Source organism: Apteryx mantelli, chromosome 3, assembly GCF_036417845.1.
Source record: "Apteryx mantelli isolate bAptMan1 chromosome 3, bAptMan1.hap1, whole genome shotgun sequence".
In the NCBI taxonomy this organism is placed as follows: Eukaryota; Metazoa; Chordata; class Aves; order Apterygiformes; family Apterygidae; genus Apteryx; species Apteryx mantelli.
The window spans coordinates 51,680,101-51,707,880 of record NC_089980.1 but is presented as its reverse complement, the minus strand read 5'-3'; the positions used below and the strand labels follow the sequence as shown (position 1 = coordinate 51,707,880).

Genomic DNA, 27,780 nt, shown 5'->3' with positions numbered 1-27,780 from the left:
ATAGAAAAAAAGAGAGAAACTCTATTTTGAACACTTTTAATGACATGGTGTCTGCAACTCAGTGGACTAACAGATGACTTCCCATCAGTAAACCATACAGATGGAGCTGCCTAGAAAGCTTTTGATACAGCAGTTTCTACAGCAAAGTGCATTTTTTATGAAAAGGAAGAGTTTCTCCAGAACATGGCAATTCTAATGAAATTTTTAGATGTGAAAAATGTCAAAATGCATTGTATATGATTCTATTTAATTAACTACTGTTAATTTTTTGAATTTAAATATTTAAAACTGTGCATGACATTATCAAAGTAAAGTATTTTGACACAGACCTAATTTTTTTACATTATCAAAATGAAAACCTTCCTGGATTCCAAGCGAAAAGTCTTCTGAATTTGAACTATTGGCTTTTTATTCCAATGGTGAAAAAGCAGTTTTAAAAAATCAGTGTTTCCTTAGGACAAAAATTGTTATTTATATGTCCATTTCTACCTAAGCTCTGTTATAGCTCCAACCAGTCTATCAAGTGAGTGTTTTTCAAAGCTTTCTCTGCTCAAAGTAGCATTATTTATGGCTTCATTAAACTGGTAACTCCATGTATTTTTTTACAGTTTCATGAAGGATACTGCAGCAACACTGCAACTGAAAAGCATTTGTCAGACTATACTCTTAGAAGTCCAGGTGTGTTTTTATTCTCCCTTTGCCTGTAGAACGTTTGTTAATTATGGCTTCAGGGATAACTGGCAACCACATCCACTTTCCTTACACTAAGGACAACAGTCTTTAGATGTAGCCAGTATTTTTTCCATAGTTCATACAGCACTGTTGTGGTGCTCTGCTATCTATTCCATAGTTATATGTGAACTAAATTTTAGTTTCTGAGAAGCTTTGATGTAAACAGGTAATACTTAAAGAGAGAAACCTCTTCCACTGAATGGTTAAGCCATAGCAAATGCTGGAGCCTGGAAGCAGCAGGGCTTCCCATAAGTTCAAGGATTTATTCCACTGGGATCATCAATTACATTGCAGACGTGGGACCAATACCTTTCAGATAAGCTATTGAAATTATGAGGGAGAGGCTTTGGCAGTATTTGAGAGAGCTATAGTTGACTCGATCGATTTGATGAATTATCTGTTCAGGAGTAGAACTTGCCTTGACAATTGGTGATCATACAATAGCGTTTAAGGGACCTCCACACGGATTCATACAGCAGTTGCGTGAAAACCAGCTATGCTTGGTTCCCTGGATCTGCTTCCCTTTGCCCCTTCAAGCAAACAGCAGTCAAATAGTCAGGAGAGGATGTGGAGGAGAAGAACGGCTCCGTGACGTGGAGTATTGGCCAGCAAAGCTGGCTGGTCACAGAGGGTGGTGTGAAAAGCACAGTGACCCACCCCAGTAGTCTTTGTCAGCACTACGAAATGGTCACAGTTTGGTCCTCAGCAAAAAGGAATAGCTTTTTCAGTTATTTTTTCAGAAGATTTCTTTTCCTTCAGTATTCATCTCCAGTCCTTAATGAACTACAGGAGAGAGTCTGCAGGAGAGGTTAAGAAAAAAACATACCAATATTGAATGAGATTAGGACCAGTTCTGCAGTTGGCAGGTTGGCATATGTTGGCTTATGAAAGATAAACACTATTATTTCACTGTTATTTTTTTACCATTTTTGGTGTGTATGTGTAAGAGTGTTTCTGTAATTAGAGGAAATGTCCAAATATTAGTAGGCAATAAAACAATGAGTATGTGATATCCTGGTGCTGGTAGCTTTATATAATAAATTTCCAATATTTTAGCATAACTTTTTAAACACACACAGTGATGAATGTCAACAGTAAAACAGAATATCAGCAGGATTTATTTCCCTGGGATCATAAAAGCACCTGTATAAAAACAACATATCAATCAAATTACCGTATGTTTAGCTTTAAAATTATGTAACGTTAAATTCAGGTTGCTTTATTTTTCAGGCTCCCCAATCATGTCTGTATGTGTGGTCTGTACAGGAAACATACTTCTCTACAAACATAGTAGATTTAAACACATCCTAAATCTACAGCAGATTTAACTGGATTTAAGAACATGCATACATGAAGATCATACTTGGATGCTTTTCCGAATGAAGACCATATTTTAATTAAGACCGCCAGAGGGTTGCTTCATGGATTATCTAATCCTGTTTCCATCAGAGAGTTCTCTTCAGAAACACATTACTCTCCCTTTAAAGTTTTTATGGTTTGTCCCATGGCTCTGATTTGCACAATAGTTTGGTTTGGTTCAGTTTGATCTCCAGTGAAATCTTATTCTCGGCCAGCATATAGCCATATGCAACAACATTGTGTGGCAACACGAATAGCAATTTGCACAGCACAGACCAGTTGGCAATAACAGGTTTTTTTAATTTTTGTGGAAGGAAACTGTATCAAAATCTTGGAACAGGACTATTGAACATGAATGGAAATATAAAAATATGTGGGAACCCTGCATGTGGTCAAAAACCTGTGGGAAATAAGTGCAGAGTAATACACTCAAACTTATTTCTTAACAACACTTGAAATATCCTTAGAGTGGCAGGTCAGTGTAAGACACCGAACCCAGCTTCTGTTGTACATGTATCTCACAGTACAGCTGTATAACAGACCTGCACGCAAACTTCTGCTTGATTGATGGTCTGTGTAAATAATAATGAAAAGTTTGGCAGACCTAGCAAGGTCTTCCTGACCTTGAATGGATGGATGGCAGAGAGGGTGCAGGTAACTCAGCCCAGCAGGCAGGGCAGAGGGTACGTGCAGCGTGTGCTGCAGCGCTCTCAGGAGCTGAATGTTTCCCTGGGCTCCAGGTGGTTTCCTACACTCAGGCCATTTGTCATCCATCCATTCCCTGATTGCTACATGTGATTCAGGATTAAACTATCTTACATTGTCCAATGGTGAATTACAGCATGACTGGTTGTGTTCATTGCTTTCTGTTTGCAAGAAACCTAGTGGTGCATGTTACCAGTTCTTAAAAAAAAAAAAAAAAAAAAAAGGTTAATTCTATTATGTGTATCCCAAATTTACTTCAATCTTGACTGGCACAAAAGGGTATATCTCACCCAAGTATATAGACAAAGACAACCTTACAGATTTTTTTTTCCTGATGGGTGGTTAAAACACATTAAAAATACAGCAGATAATTTCAGTGCATTGTATTTTTAATTACTTCAATGCAGTTTACTAATGAATTTTTTAGAATCCATTTTGTAAGCTACAGTTCGAAAGTTTATAGGGAAAAAACAACTTCTATATAGGCAAGCATATTTGGAAGTTTATTCAGCATTGAGTGGATTTTCAGTGAAGACATAAATGCCATCCTTCACTTAAAGCACAAATTAAGCACAAATAAGAATAGTAGCTTTTTATTCCTATTTTGCATGAATGGAAAGGAGTGCAGAAACTGAAAGAAAAAAATGAGAGGTCAATAAAAATTAACACAAAAGTTGTATTAAGATAGATATAAGGAACCTCCCAAGTTTGTGTACTTAGAAGAGATTAGGTTGAAGATCTTATAGCAGAGAATGACATTAAAAAGACATCAGGTTTGTCTGCTATTTAAAAGACTAAATTCAAAAAATTCAAATCTATTAAAGAGCATGATAGTGCATCTCAACCTGGAAATGAAGAACTCCAGTTCTGTAGTAGAAGTCTAGTAAGGACAAAAGAGGTGATCCAGGAAGCCTCTGAGCACACCGAAGTGTCAGCACTTGAGTCACTGGCAGCTCCCCATACAAAATCCCTTGCAGATTAGATTTCAGGTTTTATCATTAACAAGAGTCGCATATCCAGAGGTTTTGCAAAGTAAGTCCCATAAAATGGAGCTGGTAGGTACCAATTTGTTAATCAAGTTGAGGGCAACGTTTCACATTTCTGAATGATCTGAACCTCCCCTCTAAGGTGGCTGACACCTTGCAGGTCCGGGCTGCTGAACATCAGCGGAGGGAGCAGAGTTGGGCCCAGCTCACATCTCTAAGCACATACTCTAATAAGATGCAGAAGCATCACTGAGCAGCAATGAAAGGATCTCTACTCCATTTGGATTTATTAAATCAAATGTAATCTAGACACGCAAACTAAGGTTGAATATTTATCTGGCTTTAACAAAAAGGTCAAAATGAATAGTGTTCCTATTAGCTTTAAGGAGTTTTCCTCTGAAGGTATGAATGTCTTACACAATAATTCAGCTGGGGCTTGGACACCACTAGTAGATAAATTGATTTTATACCCATTAATAAAAATGGGGAATTAAAGTGTCTTCCAGAATGGAGTGAGTCCCATAAGGAACACAGAGCAATGTAGCCTGTTGACTTCTGTAGCAACAATGCAGTATTGCTTCTGTGGTTGTATGTACACACACGAGGGGTTCTGTGTTTCTGTATAAACAATGGAAGATATTTGAAATTCATAAATGGAATACGTCTTTATATTGAAATTGTTGATTTCTGAAAGTCTGGTTTTATATGTTTAGGGGAACCAAAATGATTGATTGATTGATTGATTTGGAAATTTCTTTACATTTTAGAAGAAAAAAAGGAATTGTCTAATTCCTAAAGAAGGAAGAAATTGGTTCCCATCCACTTCTGATATGCACCTATTTAACAATTAAGTGATCTGAATTTACTTACCTTTCACATCTATCAATTAAAGTGGACAGTATAGCAAAAATTACTTAATGGAGTGACCTGCCTTGAAGAAACCTTCTAAAGGAGAAATTATTTTTGTAGATTCACTAGATTTGCAAGGTAAGACATTCTTATTTAATATCGATGGAGATTTTTTGGAAGACAGTTAAAAGAGTGAAGATTATAATATGAATATGATTCTTTATGGAACATGGTCAAGTATTTGATGCAGCCAAGAAAATGAATGATGTATATGTGAAGTAAAGGTAAAACCACATGGGTTCTCCATCTACTGCTAAAATGAGTGCAGCCCAAAGTGCTGCCTGTCTGAGTGTGTATCAATTATCCTTGTGCTTTTTGTTAGCAGTGCTGATCTCTTTGCCTCTATTTTTAGATTATTACTGGTGCTCCTTGTCTTTGACTAGAGCAAGACACTGTTAGAAGAAGTTGGTATCAGCTAAGATTTGGCCACTCAGGTTCACAGCATCGAGGCTTGATACCTCTAGTATTCTTGCTGGCTTCATTTCTGCCCTGAAGTTTCCATGAATGAATGAAAAAGCCCAGCAAATATCACTGATATTCTTGAGTGAAATCTGATCTGCAGTATTGTAAGGGCTGTCACTGGAAAGCTGATTTGTGCTGTTTGCCATGCGGCATCCCGATTCAGCTGTGCACCTGGATACATCCCAGCCAATTGAAAGCACAACAAAGTCAGTGCTTGGGTGCTTGAAGCTGAGATGGCATCCCTGGGACCCTGCTGGGCCAGGGTCTCCTAGCCTACCTTTCTCATTTGGCACATCCAGAGAGCAAACTTCCAACTTGCAGCTGCCTTGGGGTAATGAAGGCTCTCAAATAAGTTATTCCCTCCAGAGACTTTATGTGCTGTATTCGACTGAATCCCCAACCGCAAGCTCCCTGTGTGTCACATCCCGTCATTCTCTGAAACTCCCTGGTGCTAGACTCTGCACTGACTGGAACTTTAACTTCCATTTATCTTCCATTTCTGTCCTCTGATACCAGAATCTCCATTGCTTGCTGCTTCTGCTATGGGCTGGGTGTGCCCCCCACTCACATGCGAGTGAACATTCATGCCTACATGTATCTCCAGTTTCTCTTCCTCCAGAAGTCAAATTCTGCAAGTAATATGAAAGCTTGTTTTCATCAAAATATTTTGGTTTTGCATTACAAAATAAGAGGGGCGAGAGGCTTTGAAAATATGTTAAATTGCTCAAATGGAAAAAAAGAAGTTGGAATTACAAAAAAGTATGTTGAAATAAATTCAGTGCAAGATCTTGCAGCATTGGAATTAATGACAATATTTCCAGTGACATCAACATTTATTATTTTCCAGCTCTCACTTTTTATAAGTAGAGCACAAATTTTTATTTCTAGTTTCCAGAAAAGCTTTTCATCTGCTTTATGAAAGGAAAAACAAGTATTGATGGGTAGAGAGAGTCTAGCGAAAAATTAATTCATCCAGGTCGTATAATTTAAAAATTATTTCTAATAGCAAATAGCTGTGCTGTTCATTACTCCTTTTTGAATAAGGTCATCAGAATGGAACAGCAGAAACTCTTATTTCTGCTGACACTTTGCATCTCAGAAGTTGTTTCCTCTGGTACACTAATGAATCGTTTTTGCCCTTGGCTGATATAATTTACCTCTACCTTGGCAGCAAAAGTCACTTCCTCCTGTGAGTAAATGAGTGATAAAGGACAGCTGGAAGGGCAGAAATGTACAAGTGAAGTGCCATCAAAACACTCATCTTTGAGTTTTAATATTCTGCAGCGGCAGACATGCAATGTTTCTCTTGCAGTTGAAAGCACAGCCAGCATGGGAATATTGGTAGGTTTACGTGAATCCTTCAGAGCTGCAGCTTATTTGAATTCACTGATAAACTGGAGCCTGGAGGATGCCGACTGTATGGATACATTTTCAGCTGGAAATAACCTGAGTTAGCTAAACAGGAATAAAGGTTAGCGAGAGCGGTTGATAAGGGAGCACAGACATTTGGAAAAGCAGGCTCAGATCAGAACAGGCTACAGTGAGATTTAAGCATTCTTTTCCATTCTCAAAAGCTAAGGGAGCTGTTCCTACATAACAGAGTGCCTATGATTCAGAATTGTCCTTCATGGTTACGTCTGGGCTCTTGACAGTGATGCCAGTTCCCTGGTCCCTGTCCCTCTATTGACCAGTTGCAACCTAGTTAATATTATTTTCTTCATAATCAGACTTTGGAATTCCTATGTGAGTTCATGAATTATCACTAAGCTCAGTAGAAATGCAGATAATCTGCATCTCTGAACTTGGGCCACGCTTGCTGTTTAAATGTAAAATTTTCAAAAACAGCTACAGACACTGCTAACTGCCTGCTGACAGCCACTAGGTGCTTTTCTGTGATGTGTAGGTACCCCAATGCTTCAATTTTCCCTAAGCATTAATTTAGAAAAATTTATTTTATACATTCAGGATTGAGAAAGCTAGGCCTTGAGAGTAAATTCAGCACCATTTTAATGATAAATCCACAATACAGCAAAAAAATCTAGAAAAGCCTGCCATTTATTTTATTGATGATACAGCGATTCAGTGAAATCCCTCATATTCAATAGTGTAGACAAAAATGAATATTAAAAGTAGCCTTAGACACCATTATACCTGGGATTAGTTTTTCCTGCAGTGTGTGTTTTCAAACTGGATATAATGAATTTTATTGCTACTGGAGATACCTTCAGACATGACAGTTGGTTCTGAACTTGTATAAACCAAGTGCACCTTAAAACATAAATAAATGAACAAATAATGCATGTTTTAATAATGCTAAGTAATGTACATTGCTATTTAAAACAATTGCATTCAGGGACCAGAGCAGTACTGCTCCTTATCTTTCTTGTCATGTTTGGAACCAGTCATAAGGGATATATGATGTCAAACGTTTTCATGTATAGATGAAGACTTTATATCAATCCAGAAGTCCATTCCATTGTTCACTCACTGCACCCGAAAAGAGGACAACTTTGGGCTTTGGTACATTGCCAACGCAAACGAAGCAGGCAACTGTTGCTGAGGGGTCGTTTGCTTGTTTGTTTTTTTACATCTGCAAGCGGTATATTAAAGTGCATGGACAAAGGCAGGACTCAGAATCCTTGTAGCTATGAGGATTGCAGAAAATCCCACAGTTAAACGCTGTGCATAAATAAAGTAGTGGCTCAGGCACTTTCCTATGCTGTTCAGTCTTGCCCATCTAAATCAAGTAGGCTAGCAATAATCACACAAGGCAACTGCGTCTGACCTCGTGAAGGCCGAGGTTCTTTAAATGTTGACGTAATACTCACATGTTATATTCACATTCATAATAACATGCTTGTATTCCATGCACATCAGTTCTGGATTGACCCGTGAAAATTATTAGGGCAAGTCTTATAAAACACGAGTATCACTTACACAGGAAAGAAAAAAGACCGTGAGGATGTGGCCTGGGTCAGAAACAGCCTGGTCGCTTGCTGTATCTGACCACAGAGTCTCTTGGGGAGCCACCGCCGATTTCATCTCACATTTCCTCTCCCCCTCTATTCCAGGCGGGTACAGGTAAATCCAGGGAGTGCGTTTAACTCATGTTCATTAAGGCATCATCCAGGGGCTCCCTGTCGGTGACCTTCCCCACAACAGCGCGCCGTGAGTGCTTGGGGCTCTGCCGGCACAAGCACAGGCCCGTTAGCCAGCCGTGTGTCACCGGGAGCATCAGTGCATCAGATGGGCCGCTGCGCGCCGCTCTTCTGCCACTGCAGTTTGCTCATGTGAGAACAGGCCTGGGAACAGGTTGCTTTCCTCTTTCTCATCTGTCATTTTTAATATCGTCTCCCTTTTATCAGGTTTCCCCTCCGCCTTGCTCCCATGAGATGGTACCAGATCAGAGAGGCCCCAGGCAGTGGTTGTTTGGGGGCTAATGGGGGGGATTTGTGCAAACACTTGTTTTGGTGTCAGTGTGTGCAGGAGGAAGAACTTTGCTAAGAGGCTCAGATGTCTGTCTGTCATCACCCGGCCTCAGCCTGCCGTGCTGCATCCCCAAATCTCCTGCTCTCTCTGGAAACCCAATTCTCTCTTTAGCTCTGTTCTCCATGCTCCGAGCATCTGCAATCAGATCTCAGTCTCAACTGAAATGGTGTAAATCCAAAGTTACTGGGTGAGGGATGTTTTTCTTTTCTTTTCTTTTCTTTTCTTTTCTTTTCTTTTCTTTTCTTTTCTTTTCTTTTCTTTTCTTTTCTTTTCTTTTTAATACAAGGTTTGGGTTTCCTGAAAGTCTGGGAGGCAGTGCAGCTTTTTATTCCTCTTTGCAAAGGTCATGGCTGGCACTCGTGCTGCCACACATAGGAGAAACAAGACACTGATCTGTTTCTAACATACGGCAAAACAATTCTGTGCATTGGGCTTGCTCTGTGAGCATCTGGTCACTACCTTTGTCCTTCCTTTCCTGCCCTCTGCATTTGTCTTTGTGCCGTGACACACTAAAATGTAGGTCCTTTAAGGTAGGGGCAGTTTCTTCATAGCTAGAGCTGGCAAGTGCCCGACGTGTTAGTTGCACCTGCAAACTATTTTGGCCTCCAGAATTTTATCCTGCTACTGACATATAGAAGTGGACAAGTACAGACTGGGAATTCGTGGCTGAAAATTAGGGTGCTTACATACAAATGGTGAGGGAATTAGTGTGAGTATCAAGAAAGCAGTATTAATAATGTAACACAAAGTAGAGCAGGTACCAAAGAGAGACTTCCTAAACTTGCTGTGGAGCGTGCAATTGGCATGTGGCTGCTTTACTTCTCTGTATAGTCTTTGGCAAAAGGGGCTACTGCAGCTTAGTAACTTGGTACATTTTGACATTTTGATTCTGCTAAACATTTTTTTTTTGTCATGTCTACACAGTCTGATGTATGATCTCATTTTTACATCATAGATATGTTTGAGTAGGAAAGTCTAACAGCTTTAAATCTTTTCTGTGAACAAATAGCTCTCAAACAATTCTTCTTCTTGCTTAATTTTGAATAATTCATCACTGAGCATGATTCCCTAGAAGATTAGATTTCCCTAGAAGATAGATTTCCCTGTTACAAGCCCTAGCTCTTCTTGATCTCTTCACTCCGTCGCTGCTAGACCCCTCTCTGAGCTGTAGCTGTGGCTGGTAATAGCCTTGCTTGCTTGCAGGGCAAGCCGTGAGGGCTGACATAGGAAGAGGGAGGGCTGATGACAGAGAATTGCTGCTTCCAGCTGATGGAAATGTCCTTTTACCTCAAGTAATTGTGTTGCTACATTTAGCTACAAGAATCCTTGTTCCAATCAGACAGTTTCCTGCGTACTCTCTCTGCTGTCGGCGCTGGCTGTTCGGATTCACATCAGGAGTTATCAGATTGCCTCTTAGTCATCTTTTTACCATGCTATACCTATTTAGTAGTTTTGCCCTCTCTCAAGTCATTCCTTCCAGTAGATTTGATAATGTGTCCCTTTTATCTTTATGCAGTTTGCTGTTGTTTGCCCAGTGACATTTCATGCAGGGCCCCAGAAGCTTCTGACACGCAAACATTGGCAAGCACATGCAGTTTTCATTCACTTTTCACCCATTAGCTCAGGCCTGGGGTGCAAAACCTCGCTGCAGTTCCTCTCGCAAGGAGGCCCCGGGCTCAGGGCGGCCTCTGGCGGGGGGATACCTCAGCCCCAAGGATGAGCTTCTCCGTGAACACGGGCAGCTGTCTCACGGCACCTGCAAACGGGGCTGCACCAGGCATACTCACCTTAAAAAGCCTCTGGGAGCTGTTGCTCAGGGCATGCAGGCGCACAAGAGGCAGAGCCTGCGCTGGCCCTTACATTTAGGTCTTTCCTTGTGCAAGAAGAGCAGCAACTTCAGGTTTCCCTTTCTGCGTTGCCCCCAGCAGACATCTGCGTCCATTTGCCGCATCTTGGACTAGATGATCTCCAGAGGTCCCTTCCAACCTCAACCATTCTGTGATTCTGTGATTCCGTGATCTGCAATCTGCCCACAGGTAGCAGCAGGCACTTACTTTATTAAGACTTCCCATTCTTAGGCTTTTTTACCCGTGTGTATCACTACAGGACTGCCAAGAAAGGTTAATAAAAACAAACAAACAAACAAACAAAACCCTCCTGAATGCCAGCCAAACAGGGATTTGTTTTCTGATCCAAAAAAAAGTTGGTCAGATAGACCCAAAACAACCTGGAAGTACAGCTTGCTGCAAAACCAAAGGATAAAAGTGGGGCAGCTGGAAGATAAAAGGCAGAGGGATGGAGGGAAATACTTAATGAAACATTGATACTTCTGATGTGGGCTGATGGGAGGCAGTGAAACCGCCTGCAGCATGTATCCCTGTTCTTACTTTAAGCATTGAAATTCCTCTGACCTTTTAGAGTGGGAGAGGATTTTTCTAGGTACGGATTCTCCTTCTTCTGGCTTTCCACTTCCTTTCCATGTTCCACCTGCCATCTGACCAACCCTATCAAGAATGGGAAAAATATTTTCCTTCTAATTTAGCTAGGACTCCTGGTGTGTGGTTTTAAGTCTTTTGATGATTATCCCAGACTTTAATGGGTTTGCAGAATACAGAATTTTTAGGCTTGAAAGAGCAAATACAGATGATCATTAGTCCAATTTACCTTCTTAGTTTAGAAGCAAAACTCTGTTACTTAGATAGCAACCTTTATGCCTAATGTAATTAAATCTCCATGTGTTTTTCTATTTTTCATGCCAAATGAAACCTAAGAAACAGCAGCCAGGAAGGAATGCAGAAAACCATGAGTATATTAGCTATGTAGTGAGTGCAAAATTTGTAGGGTGGTAGATGAATATGTAGTTGCTGAATTAAAAAATGGTCTTTTTGTTAATGGAATGATTTGAACATTTTAGAAGCATGCAGACAAAACCCTGCAAAGATAGAGGTCAAGATCTTTATTTTGCAAAACTGCAAATGCAGAAACTAAGGAATGCCTGTGCATTACTAAGTTCAACTTCACAGCATCCTTTCAAAGTAAGGTGGTGTTATTTTAAAGATCTGAATAAGTGACTCCTCCTGTACAGTGTGGAAATCCTACGACAGAAGTAGGGATGGACTTCAGTTCCACATTTAACTTATTAACTATGAGTCCTTTCTTTGTCCTGAATGTATATTCTTTATACTACAATTGTAAGAGTATAGTTCTAAAACTTTAAACTCTCAAGATATATTTCAAGTATCTGCAGAAAAGGCAGATATTCAAGCAAACAAAAATATAGCAACCTAATAAAATGCTAGTTGAAAGAGGAACCTGTCACAGGGGTTACTAACAGCCATTATGTAGAATAACTCAAAATAAACTTCTCATTAGCACCTCCTGCCCCCTCTGAACATCCCTGTCAGAACTATTTTCATTGGCCATGTCTCCATTTATGTTGCTTTGTAGCTGGAAAAAGCAAACAAACAAACAAACAAACTGTGAAGAAACTCTGAAAAAGATTATAGCATTGATAACATTATTTAAATGTTTGTCTATATATGATTAAAGAATGATTAAAGAAAAATTGCTTACATTCATTAGAACTTCCAGTGTCTGCTACCATTGGTTTCCAAGGGACTTTAAAAGTACGTAACTTGCAGCGTACATACAGGGAGTTTGAATTTGGAACAGACCAATTTGATTAAGTTACAGAATTCCACCAGGACCTTTGGTTGTGCCTATTTTAGGAAAAGGGGAAATTAAGTCAGGACAAAACAGTTGTTGGTAATTTGGCTGTTAGTTTGATTCAGACTTACACTATTTTAATAATTTTAAAATATTTTGATTATATGCATTTATTTTAGCTACTGTCCCTATCATGGAATAGATATAATTTAATTGGTTATAATTTCCACTTACATATGTAGGCTTTATGAGAGACTACTTAAATTTTTTATTGCAAATTCCAGTCTTTTGCTTCTGAATAACTGTTGTGCCACCTAGTGGGTATTATACCACACTTTTAAACAGATGGAAAGAAGATTTACTTAAAGAGATACCAGTGAATAATGAAACTTAGTGTCAGTATTGATACAAATATTTACAGCGAAATGTGGAAACAAAGCATTTTGCCTTTTTCCATTTGATTTAGCAGCACAGTCTTCCATTAACATAAAAATTTTTCATTTCAACTGTATCATTGCATTTCACTTATGGTTTTATTAAAGTAGCATAAGTTATAGAAAGAACACACACAGCACCAATCTTCAAATAGCTCTCTTCTCCCCCCAGCAGTAAATCCAGTCCTTAATGAATCACTAGCACTTTTCATATGCTTTTATATTTTGATCAAGTTATCAAAATGAAAGAATATTTCCAAACCTCAGAATCAGGAATTTCCAAAGTATAATTAAATAAATGCACTGAAAATGTCCATTATCTGACCAACTATTTTCTATTTCACTTGGGAACTATTTCGCTATTTCACTATTGAACTATTTTCACTTGGGACCAAACTAAACTGTTTAAAAAACTTACATAATTGTGTGACTTAAAGTGCTATTTAGAACAAATAATAAACAATGTGATTAATAACATAATATTCTGACACACAGAGTAAAATTATATAAAATTTCCTTTTCAATATAAATAGTTCCAGTGTCCAAATATCTGCATAGATTTCATTGGTTAATAGCTGTTTCTTAGCAATTTCTTCCTCTAGCTGAAACCTCTCAATAATTCTTTCCTTCCACTTTTTAAGTAAACCATCTGTGCAGTGTGGGAGTGATGGTTTTGCTACAGCAGATAGCAATAATATTTCAGGCAACAAAGAGAACAACAATAAATTTGCATTAATAAAGTGCTAATTCCTAGCACTGTTGAAGCTACATTATTCCATCTTCTGTAAAATTGCCAAAGTATCCCTCCTTAACAAAAGCTGTATTAGGTGGTGTGTACTTTTAGCACCTGTGTGCAATGTATTAGATAGTGTAAAATGTAGTGTTCGGCAAAACTACAATTTCAAATGGTTTAGGATTCTCTCATACTCAAGAGAACTTTAAACTCATGTTAGTTAACAGGTTTAAATAATGTGTGTTAGAGATCTTTCATATAACAGGACCTGAAGCCAAGTAAAAATTGACGTCTGGACGGAAGTCTTTGATAGCTCTTTGCTAGACCTAGATGTAAACACAAATTCTTCTATGATTTTCCCTAAATAAATCACAAAGCGTATCTCTTATCTCATTTGCTCTCAGCAGCATTTGTCAAAAAATATCTGAGTTTCAGCTTGAAGTTGACAGAAAATGAAATTACTTTCCCAAGAAAAAACATAGGTTTTGAAATGGCAAAAAATCAAAACTATAGTCTGAGTTTTTATTTATGTTTTTGGAGGTTATTTATTTTCCCTCCATTGAAAGGATTTCCAGAAAAAGATATTTTCAATTTTATGGCTTCAAGGCTTGACAGGATTTTGTCATTTCATTTTCTTCCTACAGACAAATCAAATTGAGAAGAATTTTTTAGGTGTCCTCTTTAAAGTTCAGTGTCCAGGCTTTCTGTCTTCTTTGATATTTGAAAAATGTCCATACTCTTATTTTCGAGTTTTCTTTGATGTTACTTTGTGTCAGTGAGACAGATTAAAAACAAAAATGTATCTCTTTTTATTGCATAATCAATTGATATTGCTTTGTTTTGAAACAGTTTTGTTAAAGATAGTCAGGGAAAAGAGGTCTGCTGATGAGGCCTGTTGCTCTGTAAATATTCTCAAAGGCTGATATTCACATTAAATATTGATTCTAAACGTATCGAAAGATGACTTAAAGTAGAATTGGAAAGCAAATTTAGTAAAATTTACAAAGGGCTTCTTGTCTTATCTGACATGTGCTTGATAACAGGCTCTTACTTCTTGATATTAATTTGCTCAGACATGATTATTTTTTTAGAGAAGGATGGAGTGTTTAGTAAAAGAGAAATTCACTTAGAAAAACTTTTTTTTTGTATGTGTAGACACATATTTCTCATGCTTATCCAAAGTGTTCTAGTGATAAGCATTTAACACTATGTAGGAGGAAAATATAGTTAGGCTTAAGAATTCCCATTCTTTTATTTTCCATGACCATATTTTAATATGTGATCTTTAAATATGCCTTTGGGATTATTACCTGTGGAGTCAATGGATGGCCTTTCATAAAGAGACAGTTGGGTATCTACACAGAAATGTGTGCAGTGAAGTTTTAAATCAGGACTGGGATAATAAATAACAAAATATTAAGCAATACTGCGTAAAATGTCTATAAATAGTAAAATCAAGAAGTCTCTAAGAAGGTTAGTTTCTTCCTCCAAGGAAAAAAAATGCCCTTATAATGCATAAGCAAGATAATTACATGGTTGTTTTCTTCTTTCATCTCAATCTAGTTTCATGTTTAAATTCAGCCTACTAAACAACCCTTCAGCCAAATCTCCCTGTCCCCAGATACCCACCGTGCACAACACTGAAGTCAGGAGGGTTCTCAAGTGAGTAAGACTGTCAGTATTTGATAGTAAGTCTGACTACTTTTTGGACCGCGTGTCCGTTTCCTCCAGTATCAATTAGACAAACGGCATGTAATGTTAATAAACCTCTCTGAAAGAGAAACTGTCTGGGGATTTAAATAACGTCCTGTCTTCACAAGAATGCACCTCTTAGTTTTAACAGTTATATCTGATTAGTCAATATTTACTGTAATCTTAATCGAGCAAGACCTAATTTGTTTTGATTTTCTGCAATTCAAAAAGTGTGGACACTTCCCAGATCAGGCTTTCAGAGGTTTCACGTTGTTCATGCGAGCCGTTCAGAAAATACCCACAAAGTGCATGTGCCTGAGAGTTGAACAGGACAATTCCTTAAGCCATTCTGTTGCTATTACCAATGCTAAACTAGTCTCTAGGCTTAGGTCGCATCAGGCCTGAGCCTAATATCTCCTTTCTGAAGGTTCTACCTGGAAATATTTTAAAGGATTTCAGGATAGGATTTCTCTGAAACTAAAAGTCATGAGGCGAATGTGTATTGAGGCATTAAGTCTATGGAATAAGTAAGTAATAAATCGCACAGCTGCACTTTTTCAGTAAGTATGGATATCTGTTAAAATCACCATCCTTTTAACATTGCAGACCAGGATTTTGATTTGTTACTTATAAAACTTATTTGGAAAAAATATGCAAGAGAATTCTACAGTTAGGTAGCAGACTCAACTTAGATGAAAGTCCTAAATGCAAGGGATCAGAAATACACATCTGGATTTTTGAAATGCAGCCAACAGATGTAATGTGTTTGAGTTTTTTTCTTTTCTTGTCCTAATGGTAGCACAGTATTTATTCTTATTTATATAGCTGTGTAAATAAGATGTTTCCACTGAAATCAATATTTACTAGCCATCAGAACACATTAGTATTCAAAGTTACATTTTTACCATAATATAAAAACCTTCAGTGAAGCAATATTATGTGCAACAAGGTGTTTGGAAGAATGAATATTGTAAAGGCAAATGCAATGTAAGTGAGTAGGACACAGATGGAGGCTGCAGATACAGTTAAGCATCACAAAAGTAGGCCTCCTCTTCCAAGTGGAGGGGAAATGGATTGGCAAATGAAGGAATGAGAGAGGCTCTTCCCACGGCCCAGCTTGAGATACTGCATTTCTTGGTGCCTTTAGGTGGGCAGTGCCGAAGGGGGGGTCCCTGGCAGGAGCCAGGGCTGCGGCGCTGGGGCCAGCTCAGCCCCCAGCACCCTCATGATGGGACGTTCCCCTTCACTGACCACAGGGCAGCAAAGGAGGCGAATCAGGTAACTTTGGTGCCTAGCATTAGATTTTGTAAAAGCTGAATATGAATATGAAACTCATGATTAAAGAAATAAGTTCCTTTTTTGCTCCCTGCTATGCCTCCCACAATAACAACAGCAGCATAATAAGCAAATAATAAGTAAATCTAATTCGTGAATCACAAAAGTGATTTTAAAGCACTGACTTATTAAATCTATATAATTTTAGTAAGATTAAGCAAAATATCCTTATAGATGGAAAACAGAAGAGATCGAGGCTGAAATGCTTGCAGTGATCATTCATATTAGTGAGATATGTTTGAGCTTTATTTATATCACGTTAATAGTTAATTAGTGAAAGATAGATATCAATATTTGGAAAATGTGACAACAGTATATATTTATATATACATATATGAATATAAAAGTATAAAAGTATATCAGATATTTGTATCTACTGTGACCATCTAAGAGAACTGGCTGGAATATTTCATAATAGGATCAATTTCTATGGCTCTGTATTTTGATCCTGCAAAGGTGCAAAACTATACTGAGGTAGATAAGTTACCAATAGGAAGATTGATAACATAAGTCTTTGTAAATCTGAGGTTCCTGTTCACTGCTCATTACACTGTTCTTCCTGTTATCATGCACACATCTATAAGGAATACATTATCTCAGTGACATTAGCTGCAAGTAATGCCAGTTGCTATATAATAAATGTAAAACTCTGAGTGTTAATGTGAATACTTGCATCTTCATTTTTTCATTTCAAGTTTTGGAAAATCTATACTATGTTTTGAAAAAAAAATCTATGTGTGATTTGAAAAATTAGCATATGTAACCTAGGAATAATTTCAGGAAAATGTTAAAATGCATATATATTTTTTATTTTGCCAAATGAGAAATGCTTAATTCTTAAATTTTTGCACTTTTGGGGGTTCTTATACAGCCGAGCCTAAACAGTGGCATCTGACTTCCTGGAAAATTCATCTTAGAGCCTCTTAAAGACAGCAAAAAAAACAGATTTCTCTGAAAAAAGTGAGGTTGTGTGTTTGTGAATAGGAAGGTCTAAGGAAAGCAAAAAATATGGTAAACTGAAATGTGTACTATTGACAAAATAACGGGAATATGAAATAAGCAAAGAGAAGTGAAATGAAGTAAAACTGTGACTGAACTGTTCCTACTGTCTATTCTATTTTACTTTCCATAAACTCAGCAATGTGCAATGAATTAGTCTATTCCAAAAGTCCAGGCTTTGAAGTCCATGGTTTACCTGTCTTTTGCTCACCTTAGTGAGCATTTCTGCAGCTGCTCTCTCCTTCCCTTCCCATGGTCCTCAGTGAGACCCCTCATATCTGACGCCCTCCAATGGAGCATGTAGCAGAGGTGCCCTGGAGAGGAGGTGCGTGAAAGGCTCTCTAGCCATTGCCTGTACTGTGCAGACACTTTCCCAAAAGGGCTGGGAAGAGTGTACTACCTCTGGTGTTCTCTGTTCAGTACCTTTCATAAGCTCTCATTAAAAAACAAAAACCAAAAAGCCCCAAACCACTAGCAGTAATCTTAGGTAAGTCTATATGGAGTAAAAATAGTTTCCTTTGTTACTCACTGGCTTGAAACTGTAATCTAGTATATTGTACCTATGATTTGTAAACTCTCATCCTGGTAAGAACTATGATCATTTCACAGATTTGTTTGTTTTGTTTTCCTCGCTCAGGCTGTGCTGCACTGTGCATTTTATGAAAGTATTTGGGACTCCTTCTCCACTTGGTCACACACCAGTCTGTCTGTGAACTGCTGAAATTTGGCTTGCTGGGAAGGTGTTGGCAAGCTGCATTGCAGAATGTGCTTTTTGTCTGAGCCATGGGCCCAGGGCACTCTGTTTCCCCGTAGTGCATTTATACGCAAACTAGAAAATGCATGGCAGTTTTGGAAAGAGAAGGATAACTTGGCTTGCTGTGGCTTCCTAAAGCATTGAAATCCCCGTTCAGCTACCAAACTTACAGATAAGTGAAGAAAATCTGGTCACTGATTGAAAATAGAGTTGTGCTGGTGGTGGTGGTGGAGGTAGGTTACTTCCATGAAAATGAAAATATGGGTAATACATTTCTTACTGAGTTAAACACTTAGATTGCAGGAACTTGTAAAGAGCCAGAATAACAAAGGACTATATTCACAATACTACTAGCACTTTCTTTTTATCTTAGATGATACCAGCTTGTACTTTTTATGAAAAAATGATGTAATAGTATCATCACAACTCTGAGCTTACCTTTCTGACTTCTCAGTACTTAACTAGGCATAAGATGTTACCTTGCAGAGTTTTTGTAAGTATATGTGTGAGCAGGGGATGCTTTGTGCCTTTCATCCTCTGCTCTCTGCCCCTAATGTCAGTGAAGGAAGGTCTGCACCCTACAAGACTAATCATATCTGGCATATAGCTGGCAAATTGTCATTTCAGATCTCTCATACTACTGTGACCTCATCTCATCTGAGAGGTCTAGAAAAGATGTCTCTGCTTCCTAAATACAGCACAGCAAAAAGGATGTTTTCCACTGATCCCATTTGATGCAAAGATTTCCATTTCACTGTGACTAACCACCCTGACCCACAAACAATTGGCAAGAACAGTTTCAACACTTGCTGAAGTGATTATGTGATTGCTTGTGAGCAATCACTCACAACTGAACAGTATTTTTGTTTCATGCACACACTGAGTAGTGCTTCACCATCTCCTTCAAAGGAGAATGCTATTGTACATTAGGTTTCCATGTGCCCTCACTGATGATTTTTGAATATGTGGGGACTCCATTTGTATAGATATACCATGTGTAAATGAATGTCCTTTTTGGTCAAGGCAAAGGAGTAGAGCTGGTATGAGCATGTGTGAAGAGGTGTGAATGAAAAGCAAGCGAGTGGTTCCCATCCAGGCCCTCCATCTGCCTTTCTGCAGACTTTCATCTCAGCAGTGTAGGTGGGATGAGTCTATCTCATGCTGTGCAAGTTTGACTTCTGCAGCTTCTTTGAAGCAGTGAGACAGATCTGTGGGGACGTGTTGTGTGTGTTTGGTGACCTGAACTAAACCAGCTTCATAGTCGGAAGTGGTATAGCCAGAGACAAAGAAAAAAATACATTGTATCCCACAGCTTCTCTAATAGAGGGCAAGTACATGGTGAAATTGTTTCAGAAAAATCCATGTAGATTTTCTTGAGAGAAGCAGTTTGACAAGTCTGTAGATTTTTGATTGAGAAAAATAAAAAATTTGACTGTATAGATATCGCATAGCAGTACAGATGAAAGAGGCCTCAGTGAATGAGTTACATGCTGCAGCTTACCTTTTATCCATTCATGCTCTTCTATGTCTTGCCTTCAAAAGCTTGCCTACAGATAGTCTTTGGAAAAGCACAAAATACTGGTCTTTCTTTTAGAAATCTGTTGTCTATTTGCACATTCTTGTTCACTTATTTGTAGCCATTTTGTGAAATAGACCTCTGTGTATTTCTTTTTATAGAGCCATTTTCATGACTTCACCTTCATATTAGCCATATATGTAAAGATGCTGAAACCTAAGTTGGTAGATGCTTGCTTTGTGAGCTTTGTTCATGAAGAATGAACAGATTGGTCATCCCGATACGCTGTGTAAAGGGAATCTTCCTGAGCTGACTTTAAGACTGATGACCACTTTGCTCTGCCTCATCATTAAAACCGATAGGGACAGTTCTCGCAAGGGGAGTATTTGGTATTTGGCCAAAGTCACTGTGCACTGTGCTGTGCCCTACTCATTCCAGCAGCAGCTGTATTTCAGCAGCTCCACATGCTTAAGAGCCCAAATCTTCTGCGGTTCTAAGACACCATCATTCTCATGGATTTCTTTAGAATTAGAGAGAATAAAATTTCTGCAGACATTAAGCCCAAGGCTTCAAAAGTGCTGAAGGACAAAAAGTATGGATATATGTAAAATGCTATGGCTCTTTAGTAGATAGTAAATGGATGCATTTGCTGGCATCATATTTTAATTTGTAGGGAGAAATGCCCCACACACCAGTGGCTTTCTTTCCAGCTTTTTTGGCAAAGGATTTGCTTCTTTTCCTTTCCCTTGTCATGTTTCATCACTCACACTGTTATGAGCAGCCAGCATAGGCCGTTCTTCCACCCACCATTTCCTCCTCATGCCCTGAGTCCTTTGGAAGACACTTGCATGAATTATGTATTAGATACAAATTATGCATTATTATGCGTTAGGTACAAACTCAGGGCCAGTCTTCAATATGTTGAATGCTCTCTATTCCTGCTTCTTATATATCTTACATAAAGCTGATAAGAGTTGTTACTCTGATTGTTTTATATCCTCTAATGAAATTTCCCATAAAGTCTGAATCAATCAGGTGGAAGAAATGTGTGATAGCCATAAAAACAGACAAACACATATCTCAATAGCCACATATAATGCAACATTTAGCACAGACAGAGTTGTAGAAGCTTTATTTGTACGTAGATATGAGAAAATGAGCTGAGAATGTGGGGAAATCTACTTAGCTTCTACATTTCTTCAAAGGATTAAGTCATTTTTAGAATATATAATGTTATAGTTATAATGTGATGTGATATCAGTGTAAGGTTTGTGACTAGTTACAATGCTGTGTATTTGTTTTAACTTCCTGGGTTTTTAAAACTAATTCTTTAAAACACATAATTACAGGTTGCCTGCCTCTATTCCTATTGTATATTTGCTTTTCTACTTCTTTGCAGTGTTTCCTTCTTACAGAACTACTTAAAGACAAATAATTCATACTACTTAAGTTCCTCATAGCTCTCTTTGAATTGCTTTCCTTTTCCGATACAACTAGTGAAAAATGTCATTTTTTCCATAAGAAAATGAAATTTTCATTTAAAAATGAATTTTATGATATTGTACAGCTTTGGATAAAATACTCCACAATATTTCGAGGTGAAAAAGTTTGGAAAACTCTGTTCCAAAAATAATTCCTAATTTCAATTCATTTGTGAAATAATTTTATATTTTTCACTTCAATTTTCTTATCAGCAAAGTCCTAGTAAGATTAATGAAACAATAGTATATCATAATAATATCTCATGTGGTAAGTCATATCCTGATATTAGTTCTCATTTCATAATGATGAAAACAGTCTAATTTATTTCTGTTTGTAAAGTATTAGATACAGCTTAAACATTTCATCTCCTTTCCTAGATCAAAGTGCCTACTGTTTGTTCTGTATTAAAGAAGACTGGCACTTTGATCTAGAAAATAAGATAAGCATTTATTGTATCAATTAGAGCAGCAGCTCTTTTCAAAATCTGTGTGTTATCTGGAAACCTATTCCTAGAAAAAAAAAATTACAGTCACTTTCTGTTATCATATGGCTCAATGTGTCAGTACTACTGATAGTAAAGGAACAATTAAAGTGGTATAAAATAATAAACATTTTAGAGGAGCAGCCTGACAATTAAATTTTACCAATGTCTGTAGAGTCTTTTTATGTGAATGTTCAGAAATATTTCCTACATGTCCACTTTTCAAAGAAAATAGAACTTGAAATGTCAAGGATTTTTGATAAAATATAATTTTAGTTTCAACATACTTTGATTTAAAACAACTTTATTTCCCTTTCTAGATTTTATATTTCAGTAAATGTTGTTTACAGTTTATAGAATTCTTACCTTTTTTTTAAAGAAATTCTAGTGTTGCTTCAAATTTACAATCTCTCTATTCAAGAAAAGAGTTAAAGTTAAAATGTGTGATTCCCCAGAGCAATATTTACTCTTACTATTATGTTCACATCTTGTGTGGTAAAAAGATAAATGCATTAAAAATGGGTTGAATTATATTAGGATAAGGCAACCTCACTGTAACCTTTTATTAATAAAAGAGACAACTTAATGTCTCATTTACTTTAGATCCCCAAAAATGTTTTCTATGTTAATTATTGTGCATGAGGTAAGTGAACTAAATATTGGTCCGTTTACCGTATATATCAAAGGAATTGCAGCATTTAAAATCACATGATCCCTTATGGCTTGCTAACAAAAGTACAAGTACAGTTCAAGGGAAAACAGAATGTAGAAATTAATTAAGAACCTAAAACAAAAACTCCCTTCTGGTTAAATATTTTGTGTAACACCAGTAACATTTTGCTACTCATTATATCATGTCATAATATATTGAGCCTGGACTGATTCACAGTTAGAAGACAAACAAACATTTGAGTTTCACAGCACATTTTGTTGAATATTTACCATCAGCAGAAGACTTTTTCATCAGAATTCTTGCTGCTTGATGAAAAATTTGATTTATAAAACTTAATCTAGTCAGTTGACCACAGAAGTAAATGAAATAAGGGAAATGCAAATACCTATTCTGGGCATGACTTCATTTTACATAAGTACTTGGGGAAAAGGTTTAAGGTTTAATTATGAATCCTTTTCATGCTTTTTCCTCTTTTTCTAAAGTGTTTAATGATTGCTCTGACATCTGCCAAACATTTTTTCCTGACTCTGGAGACCATACTTTCAAAGGAAATTTTAACATGTGTTGCCCCAAAGAAATTCTGAAGTCATTAGACGTACAAAATTGTTAGTCCAAAGATAAAAATGTGCATGAAAAGTGAATTGTGGCATGTGCAAAAAGTACTACTGAGGAATTTCAGTACCTTTATCAGACAGTCAAAATGTCAATGAAAATGAAAAGATCTTTACAGTCTCAGGGGATGTGGTAGCCTCTGACAAACACTGAAACAAAGCTGACTTTTTATATCTATACTTTAAGTAATGAAAGATGGGACAATATTTGGGTTTATCATTAGCTGTAGCTGCAGGCAGCTGAGGCTGGTGTTGTGTTTTGCAAGTGCCACAGGAGCACTGGGGACCAGCACTGACTGACCCGGAGGGTTTGGAGCCGCACATGTCTGACATTTGGTTTTTGAAGGCTCCGGGATAGCAGGCTGTTGAGGTGTAAGGTTCAGGGCCAATCCATTATAGAGGTAGGGGGCCATTTTAATGCTATTGTGGGTTCAAATTCTCTTGGGATTTTGGTTATTCTGTGACTGGATGTTTTGAAGGAAACAATATGCAAATATTACAAAGAGCCCAGATTAATCACAGCTGTAAATTGAGCACTACCACATATATATTTGACCTAGAAAGAGCCACAGACGGCTTTGCTTGTAAGGATAACTTTCAAAGTGCTTGGGGGATTTTATGCATATGAGAATTTGGAAGATTTTTTCATTTACTGTCATCATTTGTTGACTTGGGTGTTCTTCTGTTTTGTTCTGTTCTCCCCCACTGCAGACTATGTCAGAGAGCCACAATGATCATGCACAATAACAGTTCAGCCTCCCCCCTGTTTGCAAATGTGAGCTCCTTCTGGAACAGAGATTCCCACGGACCAGGACTACTTGATGAAGCAGCATCGCTCATTGGCAGCTATGATTTCCCTCGGACAACAGAGAGTTTTCCCTTCTCCACTGTGAGATCAGCAAATACGTCCCTAAATGCCACGAGCAAAGACCCTCTGGGTGGGCACACTGTCTGGCAAGTGGTTTTGATTGCTTTCCTTACTGGGATCCTTGCACTGGTGACCATCATAGGAAACATCCTAGTGATTGTTGCATTTAAGGTTAACAAACAACTGAAAACAGTCAACAACTACTTCTTGCTGAGTCTTGCTTGTGCAGATTTGATCATTGGCGTTATTTCCATGAATCTCTCCACCACATACATCATCATGGGTCACTGGGCTTTGGGAAACTTGGCCTGTGATCTTTGGCTCGCCATTGACTATGTCGCCAGTAATGCCTCCGTCATGAATCTCCTTGTTATAAGTTTTGACAGGTATTTTTCCATCACTAGGCCACTTACGTATAGAGCCAAACGAACAACCAAAAGGGCTGGAGTTATGATTGGTTTAGCATGGGTCATCTCTTTTGTTCTTTGGGCCCCTGCCATCTTGTTCTGGCAATATTTTGTTGGGGAGAGGACTGTGCCTCCTGGAGAATGTTTTATCCAGTTTCTAAGTGAACCTATCATCACTTTTGGCACTGCCATAGCTGCCTTTTACTTGCCCGTCACCATTATGAGTATTTTGTATTGGAGGATCTACAAGGAGACCGAGAAACGCACCAAAGAGTTAGCAGGGCTACAGGCTTCGGGCAGCGAAGCAGAGGCAGCGCGCTTTGTACACCAAACGGGCAGCTCCCGGAGTTGCAGCAGCTACGAGCTGCAACGGCAGAGCATGAAACGCTCCTCCCGGAGGAAATATAGACGCTGCCACTTCTGGCTCACAATGAAGAGCTGGGAACCCAACACAGACCAGGGGGACCAAGAGCACAGCAGCAGTGACAGCTGGAACAACAACGATGCTGCTGCCTCTCTTGAAAATTCAGCCTCCTCCGATGAAGAAGACATCGCTGCAGAGACCAGAGCCATCTATTCGATCGTGCTGAAGCTTCCTGGTCACAGCGCCATCCTCAATTCCACAAAACTACCTTCTTCAGAAGATTTGCATGATTCAGGGGATGAACTGCAGAAATCTGACACAGAGTCGAAAGAAAGGAAACCTAAAAAATTGCACCCTCCAAAAAGTTTTCAGGATGGTGGAAGTTTCCAAAAGAGCTTTTCAAAGCTTCCAATTCAGCCAGGGTCAGCAGTAGAGTTGGCCACAGCGTCTGATGGCATTTCATCGGTGGCCAAGACATCTGCAGCCTTGCCTTTGTCCTTCAAGGAAGCAACCCTGGCAAAAAAGTTTGCCTTGAAGACCAGAAGTCAGATCACCAAGCGAAAACGAATGTCACTTATCAAAGAAAAGAAAGCGGCACAAACGCTCAGTGCCATTTTGTTTGCCTTCATCGTTACCTGGACCCCCTATAACATCATGGTTCTGGTGAACACCTTTTGCAAAAGCTGTATCCCCAAAACTGTCTGGAACCTGGGGTACTGGCTTTGCTACATCAATAGCACGGTCAACCCTGTGTGCTATGCACTGTGTAACAAAACATTCAGAACCACTTTCAAGATGTTACTGCTGTGCCAGTGTGACAAACGGAAACGACGCAAACAGCAGTATCAGCAAAGGCAGTCGGTCATTTTTCATAAGCGGATCCCTAGGGAGGCTTCATAGAATAGTATTTTTTAAACAAATAAAACAGTAACGAGGGAGGATGGGATGGGATGGGATGGGACGGGATGGGATGGGATGGGGAGGGAGGGTGGTTCCAGGGTGCTGGTTCAAACATTTAAACATCAAGACGTGAAAGCAGCTGCCAGGCTTATGTATGCTTTTAATAAATCCAGTTTAATATAAAAATCAAATCTGCATTCAGCAAAAACTAACAAACTTCAACATTTTTACTAAGGAATGAAAGACTTAAGAAAGTTTCCTACAAAATTGCAAGAAGCTGTATAGCAATTATAAACCCATTACTGATCTGCCCAGTTCTTTGATTGTAATCAACTCTGGGATCTCAGGTAAGCACATCTAGCTAGCCCAACTCTTCTGTTCCCAAGGAATTCAACAACTTTCGATTCAAGTCACGTACAGACGTAGCAAGCTAGCAAAACAGGATTAGGAAATTATTTGAGACACTGTATAGGTTGCAAAATTGCTTCTTGTTGTCCAAGTAGAGCTTCCTGTCTACTCCTCTTTTGGTGTATTGTTAACTGTACCCCTGACTCCTGACTGCAGAGTATCTATGTGTGCAGCTCATGTTATATATATGTGTGTGTGTGAGTGTGTATGTATGCATAACATACATTCACACCTCTGCAATACACACATACCAGGAAAGAGGTGAACTATTGGTCTAGGTTTTTTTACAGGGCCCCCTCTCACTGTTGCATATGAATGCAATAAAAAAAAAATCAGAGAATCATTTTATTAGTATATTTCTCATTACTTGCTGCCTGAAATTGGAATTTATCTTTGAAACCAAAAGAGTGTACACAGATTTAAAATGGAGCTAACTGAAGCATAGCCTGTAAACCTAACAGTCTACAGAGCTTTAAAATGGGGCACATGTCCACTAAAAGCTTAACATTGAGCACAGGATCTCTCCCCAAAGCGATCATGCCTCTTTGAAAGACCTGCAGGAACCGAATGCTATGTTCAAGACAGGGCATGGAGTTGTCATCACCGTGGGCTGTAGGGTGGCGAGAGCCCAAATCTGTGCTCGGCAGTGGCGGCGCGCAGCTGTGGCCACGGTGGGAGCGGGGCTGCTAGCTGGCCTCCCGCCTCGTGCGGGGGTGGCCGCGCTGTTCCTGGGGCGTGGGATCACGCCGGGGTGCCCTGTGCCCATTGCACCCCCTGGCCTGGGCGAGCTCCGGGCGCTGCAGCGGCTCGCTCCGGCGCACAGGGTGCCCGGGGCTCACGGCTGAAAGGTCAAGTTGTCATTTTCTCTGTGCAGACTTGGGGGAGCCCCCCCACTTGCACTGTCTGCCCAGGTGATCTCCCGATGCAAAAGGTTTGTGCAGAAGAAATCCTTTGTTGCTTTGCACAGGAAGGATGCTCGCTGAGAAGTGTTGGAGTTTTCTTCCAGAATCTGTTTTAAAAATCATCAATAGGAAAACGTCTAAATCTGTTTAATCCCGGGTTATTCAGTGTTTTGAAAAATGTGGATATTACCAATTTGTAACCTGGCAATTTTTGATAAAGAAAATTAAAAAGGGCTTTAGTATTTATAGCTTAGACATGACCGGTATTTCCTGGTATTTGTGATGTGGTCTGCACCAAACATAGTGTGATTTTATAAAAGTAAGAGATCCCCTGGGGAAAGGATTGTACTTTAAAGTATTGTTCTAAATCTGATTTAGTTACACGTTGAAAGATAATTTTGTATTCTCCTTTGAACTGACCAAAATTTTTTTTTATTGCTTAAACTCTTATTTTGCTGAAAATAAAACAAAACAAAAATTTTCTTTTACAAAGGGGCATCAGTGTTGTGAACACAGAACTGATGTAAAAGCTGCTTTTGTATTTAGTGTGAGATGGTGTTTACAGATGATTTTGACAACAGTGGAAATATATTAAATGGTGTCTGTGTGTCTGAACTATTTAATTTTGTGTTATGTTCATATGAAGAAATATTTATACATACTTCACAAAATGTTTTATTTAATGTTGATAAATATTGCTCTTCAGTCTTCAGCTGTAGTGTCCTTTTAAAGTGATTCACAAAGGTCTGCTTGAGAAGTGAATAGAGTATACCTAGCTTTCTTGTCACGAAAACTCGACATGCAAATCTTTCTTTTTTATGAGTTGTTTAAAATGTCTACCTAAAAGTGAGCTTGCAAATGATATTGCAAGTCTAGTGCAAGTACAAGTTTAGTATAAAACAAGAGAAAAACA

The 27,780-nt window shown here is 38.6% G+C and overlaps 1 protein-coding gene across 1 annotated transcript in view; it reads left to right on the top strand.

Moving 5' to 3' along the window:
- Positions 1–25,590, top strand: part of CHRM3 (cholinergic receptor muscarinic 3) — a 197,227-nt gene extending 171,637 nt beyond the window's left edge. The window contains exon 3 of the mRNA XM_013943963.2: positions 23,730–25,590. Coding sequence (XP_013799417.2) covers positions 23,730–25,557 — 1,828 coding nt within the window. The 3' untranslated portion in view covers positions 25,558–25,590. The remainder of the gene's footprint in view (positions 1–23,729) is intronic.
- The last annotated feature ends 2,190 nt before the right edge of the window (positions 25,591–27,780 follow it).